The 12,572-nt window shown below is 40.9% G+C and overlaps 2 protein-coding genes across 6 annotated transcripts in view; one reads left to right on the forward strand and one right to left on the reverse strand.

The window, feature by feature from the left end:
• Positions 1 to 6,464, forward strand: part of slc39a10 (solute carrier family 39 member 10) — a 39,212-nt gene extending 32,748 nt beyond the window's left edge. For all 5 annotated transcript variants that reach the window (XM_034109890.1, XM_034109888.1, XM_034109886.2 and 2 more), the window contains 3 exons: positions 636 to 716; positions 3,494 to 3,684; positions 3,792 to 6,464. In XM_034109890.1, the coding sequence (XP_033965781.1) occupies positions 636 to 716; positions 3,494 to 3,684; positions 3,792 to 3,944 (425 nt within the window). In that variant the 3' untranslated portion in view covers positions 3,945 to 6,464. The remainder of the gene's footprint in view (positions 1 to 635; positions 717 to 3,493; positions 3,685 to 3,791) is intronic.
• Positions 6,465 to 7,625: 1,161 nt separating this feature from the next.
• Positions 7,626 to 12,572, reverse strand: part of dnah7 (dynein, axonemal, heavy chain 7) — a 121,088-nt gene continuing 116,141 nt past the window's right edge. The window contains exon 66 of the mRNA XM_034110349.1: positions 7,626 to 8,901. Coding sequence (XP_033966240.1) covers positions 8,695 to 8,901 — 207 coding nt within the window. The 3' untranslated portion in view covers positions 7,626 to 8,694. The remainder of the gene's footprint in view (positions 8,902 to 12,572) is intronic.

The following is a 12,572-nucleotide window of genomic DNA, read 5'->3' on the forward strand; positions in this document are numbered from 1 at the left end:
TAATTGCGATTCACAATATTATCCCAATGTTTATCAAAATAAGCTTGAAACTGGAATTGCTTATATTGCATCAGAGGTATGACTGCAATTAGTTTTATGTGGAATTTTTTTTTTTATAAATAAGGATATTATAAATCATAAAGTCCCCCAGCTTAAATTAAGGAATAATAAATATATAGAAAAAGTCTTCCTTACATGATAATTCCTATATTTTAAAATCAGCCTTTTTCATTATCTTCTTTACCAGTTCATAGAGCTAGACGGCTTTTTTTTAAGTCACTCATGCGACATTTATGTTTATCCCGTTGATTGAAATCACTCCGATTAACTCACCGTGAGATCAAATCTGTCGCACCCTTCTTATCGTACCATGACAACAACACAAAGACTGTCTATTTATAAAATAAATTGCTTGAAAATGTAAACATCTTGAGGAATGTCTCATTTGTTAAATATGTAAAAAAATTGAAGTGTAAAACACTTTTGTTTTCATGGCGGGTTCAGTGCTGCACTTATTTGGCTGAAGCTTCACTTTAATGAACAGACATGCGAGCGGTATCCATCTTCTCAACTTTCAGCAGAAAAACAAAAACCTGATTTCCCCCCGTCTAACATTCCCTGACCTGTGTGTGCAGGCGCAGCATTCAGTGCAAACTTGACGGGAGGCATCAGCACATCAGTGGCTGTTTTCTGCCACGAATTACCTCATGAACTCGGTAAGTAGCGTGAAACAAGAGAAAGTGTCCACAATAATTACACCCTTCACTTCTCCAACATGTAGAACAAAGAAGTTAGCTCACATAATGAAACCCAGCATCATGCAACACGTCTCTTTTCTCACTTGGCCTGAAACTTTGACCTGGAGTGCCTTCCGGGCCTGGAAACTCAAATATCATCCCTCTTCTTGCGTTCATTTCCCCCCCCCCGATTAATGGGTTCTGTGTGACAGCGGCAAAATGGCTTGTCACCGTGTCTGTCAGTGAGGATGAAAGGACGAGCCTGGCTCAAACACTGTACAGCAGCCGGGCCTTCACCTGCATTCAGATCTCTCCGAGGACCCATTCGATTCACTTTGACTCAGCAACATTGCACTTTAGGGTTCGGAGTGGTGCTTTTTGTTGATTGTGTTGAGTGCTGTGAAACAGACAGACACCCTTCACAGCCAATCAGTGCTAATGATGCGTCTCATGGTGTTGCAGTGTCCACGCCTCGTTTGTTTGCCTGATGAATAGAGCAGTGTGAAGCGGGAGATACATATCCTGTGTCTGTCTGCCTGCTCCGCCCCGTGGTTACTTACTAGCCGCGTCCTGTTGGACTGTTGTGATGGTCAGGGGAGACAAGAGGAACATGTTAAAAGTGTTTTGATGCAGGTGAAACAAGTTTAGGTTAAACTATCGCCGGCTTTAAGAGGAGACGCTACAGGTGAATAGAATAGAAATACATATCACCATAACAATTCCCCAGCCGATTACTTTCACAGAGACAAGTTTCATTTGCATTTTACATTTTTGGGATGAAATGTTCAAGTATGCAAATAAGGCATTATCTTATTATGTGTGCTAATTTGCATTTCAGAACAGAAATGTGAACTTGGATAATTTCTTGTTTAATGTCAGGTTTTAACAAAGGGGAATACACGTTTTTCACAGTCGTTAAAATGAAAACTATTTTTGGCATGTTAGGAATATAATACTTTATAAATCCGGCTATGAATAATATTAGAACAAACCCCTCGGTAATAACTTTCCGAATATAGATAGGAATGCGTCTCTGCATATCAGATTTTTACATCTTTTTTTAAAACTAGGAAACATGATGCCTTTAAGGATATGTATTGTAACAGTTGTCACGTTCTCAAGCCACTTCAGGTTTTTACATTACCTTAAGTGTCACTATAAATATTTCCCAGTTAAGATAACTTTGTATTACACGTGTAATCTAATGCAGATAGTTCGGGAAAATCTACAGTCATAAAAAAACAAAGTTAGTCAACTATGTATTTTGGACGTTTCCTTCACTTCAGAAAGAAAAGACATGAAATAGAAGTGAAATAGCATACACATCAAATTGACCCCCCCATGAATAAAAAAGAGATGTTTTCCTGTAGCTTCTGACTTGAGTCTGTGACGTGAGGCATTTCGCTGTTTTCAGTGCCAGAAAACCTGCAGTCATCTGCTTCAGGATAGAGGAGCTCTGATTCCGCTCTAACACACCTGTCTCTATTTTGACTCGCCGTGCTGCAGTTTCCAGATGGTCGAGTGCCGTTCGAGTCCCGTCTCAAGCGGCATGTGAATATTTTCGAGATCAGTCTCCTTTCGTGTTATTTCTCATTTCCCGTTGATTCACTTCCCCGCTCTTTAGCAGCACTCTGCCTCCGCCCCGTAGGGCCCCTCGTCAGACAAACCCAGCGGTTTGACAAGTACACTTCTCGGCTCCTCCTGAACACGAGAGCCGTCCCCCGCCTGGCAGCTGGATGGCAAAGATGATGATTATGAAGCTTCTTTAACCACCCGGAGCGAGGCTAATTGGCAGTGATGGGTGTGTTAATTGCGGTAGACGAGGTGGCAGCAGGCGTGTCTGACCGTCAAACAGATTTGGAAGCAGGGAGGCAGGAAACGGAGTAATGAGAAGAGGCCTCTCTTTAACTTCTCCCCCTCTTTTTTCTATGGGTTTGATTGATGGATGCGAGCAGAGTGGTAATATATTCATTGAGGTAATTAGCCAGGAAAAGAGGCCGCTTGTTACACGGCGCAGGAAATGTAGGCCACCCCCTTCTCAGTATTCATCTCCCTCTCCAAAAATCCAGGGCGTTTCCGCTGAGACTCGGGCCTTGTCCCGCATTCGGCCATGATTGAAGAGGGAAGAGAGGCTACGTCGTGCATGTGTAATTTTAAGACGGGAGTTAAGGACATTTTTCTTGGAAAGAGCGGCCCCTGGTTTGTTTTAGACCTGCAGGAAGATAGATAGTGGAGGCAAATGTGCGGGGGACCTGCTCTAAGCAACTTCAAATAATCACAAAAGACAGTAGTAGAGAGTAAAGAGGCATGCCAAGTGTTACCCAGGTCCCCCTCCACAAAAACGGTTGCAGGAGTTCCCTGTTGATAACAGCACAGCAGAAAGTCGACAAACTGAAATCCACCTGTTACGACTGCAGCGTGGCCAATAAAAAACGTTTTAATTTCTACTGTACTTAGCAGGATTCGGCTTATTTGAACTCAATTCAGTATCACTTATGTATTGCTAATGTGATGCCAGGATTCTATCTTTTTGAAATGTGTTTCTTCATGGTTGAATTCTCTAACCGAAGCTTCTTTTGATCAAAGGTCAGCTAAAGGTACTGTAATGAAAGTTATTCACCGAGGGGTTCATACGCAGCAAACCACGACAGAATCTTCACACAACTTTAGATGTTTGAGTTGTTGCATGTTGGGATACGGATGCGCGGGGTTTGCTTTACTGGTGTTTAACTGAGTGTGTGTCTTCTGACTCACAGGTGACTTTGCGGTACTGCTGAAAGCGGGGATGTCAGTGAAGCAGGCCATCTTCTACAACCTGCTGTCCGCCCTCATGGCCTACCTGGGCATGATCATCGGCACGGCCGTGGGACAGTACACACACAACGTCACCAGCTGGATCTTTGCCGTCACCGCGGGCATGTTCCTGTATGTGGCGCTGGTGGATATGGTGAGTTGAAAATAGTCCTGCTTCACTTTCATTGACATTCTTCTATCTGCCTATTGTTGTGCAGCAAAGCTAATTCCCTTTCTGATCCTGATTCTGTCTCCCTACAGCTGCCGGAAATGCTCCACGGGGACAGCGAGGACCACAAGCGCTGCCAGCTGGGTCACTTTGTCCTGCAGAACCTCGGCATGCTGACCGGGTTCGGCATCATGCTGCTCATCGCCATCTTCGAAGACCGCATCGTTTTCAATTTTGACTTTTAGTCTAGCAGCTAGTGGGGAGGGTAGCTGGGAAGTGAGAGCTGGGTGTATCAATATTGTTCTCCATGGCCTTAACATGCTTTGTTTGCAATGTAACGGCCCAGTGTTGCATGCAGTGTGGGTCTCGTTCACGGCCAGTGCCTCCATTCCAAACATGCAGTGGTAGCTTATGCATATCTCATGACTCTGCCAGTGATGTTTACACTCTGCTCCTCCATTACCTCTCCTCTGTCGGCTCCAATCTGTCTGCTCCCCGATGAAAGAAGAGCGACCGGAGAAGGCCTCCTCTGCTCCAAACCAGTGACCTCCATCTAAAAACGAGCTGTTGGTGGCGCGGGAAAAGCGCATACCCGCAGAGAGGCAGCTGTCATGGCCCAGCAGCCCATCGCCTATGCGCTGTCACCTGTTGTTAGTGCTTTGTTGTCTCTCATCCACCCTGTGCTGTGTGCCATCATCCATGCTTCCTACATCTGCGGTGCGTGTTCCACCCGCCATCCATCATCACGCTGTGTGTCATACATCTCTCAAGCCCTGGCCACTGGAGCAGCGACAGTGACGGAGGTTAGCTTGCGTCTACACCTGGAAGAAAACTTTTTAGAGCTGCAATAATTAGACGACTAGGAGTTTAGAACTAAGTCATGCCTTTTTGATATTCGGTTGATCGTTTTAAGTCATTTTTAACGGACAAATGTCAGAAAATGCCGTTTTGCCTCTTTAATATAGAGTTTTCTCAGTTTCATATACTTAAGTCACAATCTTTCTGTTTTGGATTGATAAGACGTTAACTCTGACTTTTAGACGCTGGGATAGACATTTTTTATAGTTTTCTGACATTTTATTGACCAAGCGATTAATCGATTAGCCTAGAAAATAAGATTCAAAATAATCATTTTTTGCAGCCCTTAACCCTTTGGCTTATGTTGCTTTATAGTCAAAATGTGTTGACGCCTAAAAGCTACAGTGTCAAAAACGCAACGCGTTCCCCGACTTTACGTGGCAGATCTTCCGAATGGCTCAGTGTTAGTTAGTTTTCTTTCCCATTTATGTTTTATTGTCAATTAGATTTTTTTGGGATCATTAAAACTTTTGTAGTTCATAGTGTTTGCTAACACAGCTGCCAATGCCTTTACAAACTAGCATTTAAGACTTTTGGTTAGAAAGTAGAGTGTCTGACTTTTTGAAGGGTTCTATAGTCAGAGATATATCCTCAATACATGTTTTATCTTTCTTTATAAGAATCGGCAGTTTCAAAATGTGAATTCTGAAAAAGCTAGCTCTTCCTCTCTTCACCTAAAGGTGTTGTAGTTAGCTAGATTTATGTAGGGTGCCTCTATGAGTTCCTAAAGGTTGCTTCGTTCAATCGGACCACCTGGCAGTGGACCTTTATTTACAGTAGGTAGGTTGAAATGTCACACCAATGCAGATGGTTTTTATGTACTGTAAGTCTTTATAACATCAGTAGTAAGAAAGCACATTTTTGTTGCTGCTAAATAATAGTTTTGAAGGTACAAGGAATCAATTCCTGACAACCTACAACAGACCAATCAAAAGAGGAACAATTTACCTTGGGTCAGCTTCCCAAACCATTGATACAGATAAACACATTTTTGTTTACAAGCATTCCTCACGTTTGTACCCCAGGGTGTATGTTATAGTCACTCGGATGACTGCCAAACCTGACCGAGTGTGGTTTTTCAGTGGCTGGTGCTTGACACCCCTCCCCCTACATTCCATTGGCTGTCCCACAGCTAACATGCTAAGCTAGCTCGCCTAGCTTCAGTTGCTGGATCACACAGATTATGTGTGTTTTCATTTATCCTGTCACTGTGTGACATCCATCATCGTATGTGTCAACTGGCTGTAAATCATTGTTGGTCACATCGAACCCGTGTTATCGATCCGACTGAACCATGCATGAAGCATGAGAGAAACGGTACAGACATTGTGTTGAGTGTAAATTTGTTTTCATTATTTTCTACTGCAAAGTTAAACTATTGACAACCTTTGTTACTTTTTAAATGAACTGTGTCTGATGTTCATGTGGAACTCTTTGGGGTGTAGTGTAATAGGTCTGAGATAATCTAATGTATCTACACTTCTGTTTACAGTCATTTTAATATTTCCAACTACTCTTACACCGTGTTCTGCATTAAAATAATATTATTTGAATTTTTTCAGTTTCCTACGATAAACATTTTTGTATTTTTTTTAAAGACTAAGTGTACTTTTTATTTTCATTATTTCTCTACGAGGTCTTGAATTTCTTGTGTAATTAAATGGTACTGACAAGTGTGTGATAAGGGTCCATGACACTTAACACACTATGCCCCAAAGAAGTTTCTCCTGTACTCATCGAGCAAAGAATTGTCTGTAAAATGAAGGTCCATGATTTGTTCTCACTCTTGCTTTGTTGTATGTATGTCTGTTCAGTAAGCTGGATATAAAATGCAAAGTGTGACATCCTTACTGTTCGCCTTGTCTGCATTCTCCACTGTACGAAAGGAAATAAACCTTGAAAAGGTCTCTGACGCTTCTGGCATAATGTTACAGAGACAACTGTTGTGTAGCTGCAAAACCGCGACAGTTTAACACATCTATCAGCATATTTTCTGCATCACACTGCTCTATTCCTCATGTATTAGTGTGAATGCTGTTGACAGCATTCCACTATAGTACTTCAAATCTTTATGTTAAAAAAAATAGTTTAAAAAGCTGAATATTTCAAAAAGTATGAAATATTTTTGAAAAAGTTGAAGGTTTCTTATCAATTGCTGAAAAGACTGAATAGTTTAATATTTGAATGGTTTCTGTAGCTGAAAGTAAGCTGAAGTTATGGAGAGCTAAAGTATTGTCTGATTTGAAGGCTCTTCCCATGGACTTCAATGTAAAAAAAAGAGTTTAAAAAGCTGAATATTTCAAAAAGTATGAAATATTTTGAAAAAGATGAAGGTTTCCCATTGATTCCTGAACAGGCTGAATAGTTTAATATTTGAATGGTTTCTGTAGTTGAAAATAAGCTGAAGTTATGGAGAGCCAAAGTATTGGCTGAAATAAGTTTAACAGCGTCACACTGCTCTATTCCTCATTTATTTCATGTGTCAGTCTACATCCCAGATCAACGGGTTAAGCCAGGCTCATTCTTTAATAAACATGCATGCTCAGGAAACTATGCATAGGCGACATAGATTGTCTAAGTTGTCTAAAACGAAGAACATGTTGAAATATTAGTTTTGTAATGGCTGCATTACTGTTGTTTTGTATGTAAATATGCTAACATGCTAAATGCTAGCTTATCAAGATCATCTACAATCAACTGAACCATCGCAACACTTGGTTGCTGTGGCTCAGGAGGTAGATGGTAGGCCTCCAATCAGTAGTTTGGTGGTTTGATCCCTGTTACGTTCCCTATTAGGCTAGGGGAACTAAAGGGAAGAAACACAACCAGATTGGTATAATTATAAGTGGTTTATTTTAAACAGCAGCGGTAAACAAAATGGCAGGCAGGCAGCCTGAAACAAACAAAAGAGCACACAAGTTTATAAGTAAACAAAAGGAGGACTCAAAAGGCATACAGGGAAAATAAATACTAACATACTAAATAAAGAACGAAACAAAACCTCACTTTAACAGTGGTACAACTAACCAAATAATCTATACACAACACAGCTAAACTAAGGGCAACAGTACACTATACTCTAAACACTAACTAAGCTACTCTACACACTACACACGATTTTACCACAGTTAACAGAATTCTCTAAGGGCGAGAGGCGTCTGTCCCACAATACAGAGCCTCCAGCCTGGTGATAGTCCGCAGCCTTTGTACTCCTCCCCAGCAGGTGTGCGCCGGCTGTGCGCTGCGATTGGACGTCGTCAATCCAATCACCGTCTTCAGAGTCGGACCAGGGGATGTGCAGCCAATGGTGTTGGAGCAACCACACAGCTCATTTACATAACCACCCACACAGCTGAAAACACTCACAGGCAGACTAATGAGCAGACAAACAGCAACCGTAACAATCCCCAACTAAAAAACGGCATAAATCAAGGACAATGTTGTATATCTTGTAACAAAACATGGGTTTCATAGCAAGTATCACAGAATTGGTACGTTACTGTTTTTTGGCTAGCTAGAAGACAACACACTTTTTTGTTATCTTGAACGGAGTGGCGTTAATGTGCGAGGCATTTGCAGTTATTAATAAAAAATAGCTGATTTTCTGCAGTGAGGATCAATTTAAAAGTATGTAAAAAAGGCCCAGCTGTAACTGATGTTTTGTTTAACATGGTTTTCCTATACAAAAAGAAAAGTCTTCCGTGCACCAAAATCAATGACAAGCTGATGTTTCAGAACGATAAGTGAAGTTAGCATCTTTGTCTTGATCATGCTGTTTGTGAGCTTGTTATTGTAACCGGTCACATTGAATGACATTGTAATGGTTGTGGATTTTTTGGTAGAAATGTACTGAATGTTAAAAACAGCAATCTAGTGACAAACTTTGCACTCATACATCAGGATAGTTAAGGTGAGAAATATTATGGTACAAATATTTTTTAAATATTTTTTATTGGAGTCGATCTTAAGGTTAACTTTGACACTACCTTTTTGTTAATACATTCTCGAACAAGACAATAAAGATAGGAACTAGTGCTTTTGTTTGAGAACAGTACAAACTATACTTGCTGTGTAAAATAGACACTTTTCAATCGTATTTGATGAGCTGTCAGTGCATGTGTGTGAGACAAACTGAGCCTAGGAGTTGAGCTGGCAGAGCAGTGCTACGCCTCGTCGGATCCAGTGTTCAGCCGCCACGTTGGTGTTGAGCGTCATGGCGATGACGTAGTTGGTGGAGTGTCCGGTGGTGGACAGGGTGCCGCGCCGCTCGCTGGTCTTGTAGACGGGCAACACGTAGCACATCCTCTGGGGGATGTCCTGACGTTTGAGGGGCTTCAGCCACATCTGACGGAGAGAGAGGATCGAGGAGACAGACGGGGTCAAGTTAGGTGACTTTAAAATGTAAGATGTGGCTGACACATCTACTTCCATTCACAAGTTGAGCACTAAGTCACTGTCCTAGGGTCTGATTACATTAAAAACTTTTGACTGGGGGTTTAATTAAACTGGAAAATGAAATTATCTATGCCTCTGCTGACGAACAACACATTTAACAATCTGGATTATAGACAGACTTATAATGATGTAGCGAAGTACATTTACTAAAGTATTGTAATTAAGTTTAATTCTTGTAAATTTACTCTGACTACTACTTTTTAGAAGCCAATATTGTCATTTTTTTCCTTCACTACATGTATCTGACAGCTTGAGTTACTTTACAGATTGAGCCAATAAAAAATATAAATCAGATATTGAATAAATATTGATAGTGTAATTATGAGATAAAATATTTAGCAGCAGTATACAAAGTAATTAAAGGGACCCTATTATTTTTCTTTGGGGTTTTCCCTTTGCTGTAGTGTGTTATATACAGTGGAGGAAATACGTATTTGATCCCTTGCAGATTTTGTAAGTTTACCCACTTACAAAGAAATTAACAATCTATACTTTTAATGGTAGGTTTATTTTAACAGTTAAAGTAAGAATATAAAAAAAAATCAAAAAATTGACATTATATAAAAGATACAAATTGATTTGCATTTATCCGTGGGAAATAAGTATATGATCCCCTTGCAACAAACAAGGATTCAGGCTCCCACAAACCGGTTACATAAGTCCTCTTCCTTTAAGAACGTACTCCTAATATCAACTTGTAACCTGTATAAAAGACACCTGTCCACAGAATCAATCAATCAGATTCCAACCTCTCCACCATGGGCAAAGAGCTGTCTAAGGACCTCAGAGAGAAGACTGTAGAGGCACAAGGCTGGGAATGACTACAAGACCATCAGAAAGCAGCTTGGTGAGAACGAGACAACTGTTGGTGGTGCGATTATTCGGAAATAGAAGAAACACAACGTGACCATCAATCGCCCTCGGTCTGGGGCTCCACACAACATCTCCCCCTGCGGGGTATTGGTGATCATGAGAAAGGTGACCAAGAAAACTATTGGTAACACACAACACCATAATGGATCAAATCCGGCAGCGCCACATGGCCCCCCTGCTCAAGAAGAACATGAACGAACCGTCTGAAATTTGACAATGAACATCTGAAGGATTCAGAGAAGGCTTGAGAGAAGGTGATGTGGTCAGATGAGACCATAATCCTGATCTTTGGCATCAACTCAACCCGCCGTGTTTGGAGGAAGAGAGATGCTGACTGTAACCCCCAGAACACCGTCAAGCATGGAGATGGAAACATTATGCTTTGGGGGTGTTTCTCAGGGGGGACAGGACCACTTCCCTGCATCGAGGAGGATGTACGGGGCCTTGTACCTTACAATCTTGGCCAATGACAAGGACAAGGACACTGAAAATGGATCATGGATGGGTCTTCCAGCAGGAAAATAAACCTGAACATACAGCCAAAGCAACAAAGGAGTGACTAAAGAAGAAGCACATTCAGGTGATGGAGGGGCCTAGCCGGTCTCCGGACCTTAATCCCATAGACAATCTGTGGAGGGAGCTGAAGCTTCCAGAGGGCAAGCATCAGCCTCAAAACCTTCAGGATTTGTGGACCAAAATCCTTCCTGAGATGTGCACAAACTACAACTACAAGAAGCGTCTGACCTGTCTGTCCAACAAGGGTTTCTCCACCAAGTACTGAGACATGGTTTGCAAGGGGATCAAATACTTATTTCCCACTCTTAAATGCAAATCTATATATATCTTTTATATAATGCCAATTTCTGGATTTTCTTTTTGACATTCTTTCTCTCATTAGTAAAATTAAACTACCATTACAATTATAGACTGTTAATTTCTTTGTAAGTGGGCAAACTCACAACATCTGCAACGGATCAAATACTTATTTCCTCCACTGTAGGTTATTGTGCATGTAAATGGTCTGCAAAGGCTAAAATCCCAGAGTTCATCTACCGCCAAGTCCATAATAGGGCCCCTTTAAATGTAGCTCCACCTTTACCAGCTGTGATGAGCTGGTTAAGGTATCAATAATAACAATGCAGTTATTTGATATATATGTTTCTGAAATGGGCTAATACGCAAAACAAGTACTTTAATTGTTGCCAATACTTAGATATGTCTTCAATAAGTTCAATACATTGGAGCAACTTCTTTTTTTTTACTTTTACAAAATCAAAGTACTTTTTTCCCACTAGGTCATGAAACACATAGGAACGTATATGTATCTATATCTGTTATCCAAACATTATCTTACAAATTGAAACTTTGGGGAAGTAAACTTATAAAACAATAGTATTAACAAGGAAGAGTTCCCCTTGGGCTATTAAGAAGTCTTGGTTATGCAAAAAGGATAAACTGGGCCACTCATAAAAACATCTTTAAAAACAAAACAAAACCCGAAACAGTTTGTTGAGTTGCAGCCAGAAAAGTCCTCATCTGGTTCCATAACGGGCGCCTCTGTGCAGATTTGCATTTCAAAGCCACCCTCTGTTGTGCTCTTCCACCCCACATCATAATAAACACATTTTTAATTAAGTTCCGCTCTTGTCAAAAAACTGATTCTGTTAATAACTTGCCCCGAAATGTCTGAATATTCAAAAAGTTGGTCTTGTGCATTATTCATAATCCCTGAATGCTTTGTGAAGAGCAGAGGGGGAATGAAAAAAGAGAGGGAAACTTGATCAGCTCTCTGCCACTGGCACTCTGTTCCATCACCCTGTCACTCTGCTTTCATATGCAATACCAAGCTCTGGTAATGAATAAAAGGATGAGAGAACGAGGCTTCCTGCGGGCACAATGTAAAAAAACCAGAAGTATGGCGTCCAGAGAACAAGGAGCTGCTACCGTCCTCCTGGGTAGAGAAACAGCTACAGGATGGAGCTTGTTGTTCACTTTCTCCTCCGAGACTCACAATATTAGTCTCAGATTGTTTTAACAGCCTGAAAATGATGCCCCATTTTCAGAATTTGACACGTGAACAGAAAAAAACCGTTTTCGCCCCGAGATATCCACAGGGGCAGATTCAATACACCTCCTCCCCTCAAACCTTATGTAAGAATGTTATGCAACAAGGATTATTTCTTTTCTTTTGACTGCTTGTCTTCCTTTTTCTCATCGTACACTGCCATGTGATCCTACCTTAAGGCTTCATAGTTGCAGCTGCAGTTTGAACCACAGTTGTATTATTCAGGGTTTTATTGCCTACTGTGTTCGTCATTTGTCCTTTTCATTGCGAAAAAAAGGAAAGACTCAACAGTTGCTGATTATTATTATTAGTAATATTAAAAAGGTAAACCCACACTCAAATAGAAAAACAACTAAAAACTAGACTTTATATAGGGGCCAAACTGTGCAAATGTGCTACAATGGCCAAACACAATAACATTAGGAGAAAAGCAATGCACTTTCAAAAACGATGCACAAATGTTGGCCAATTTATAATCCTACAAGAGTTCCTGTCCCGTCTGGGTGCGTCACTTTTTAGTGTCCACGGATCCGTTGTGTTTTGAGCTTCTTACAGCTTTTCATTTGTGCAGTGTTTTTGAAGATGTCTCTTCAATGGCATGTGTTTTGGAAAGGTTTGTTTA

Source organism: Pseudochaenichthys georgianus, chromosome 21 (genome assembly GCF_902827115.2).
Source record: "Pseudochaenichthys georgianus chromosome 21, fPseGeo1.2, whole genome shotgun sequence".
NCBI classification, from domain to species: domain Eukaryota; kingdom Metazoa; phylum Chordata; class Actinopteri; order Perciformes; family Channichthyidae; genus Pseudochaenichthys; species Pseudochaenichthys georgianus.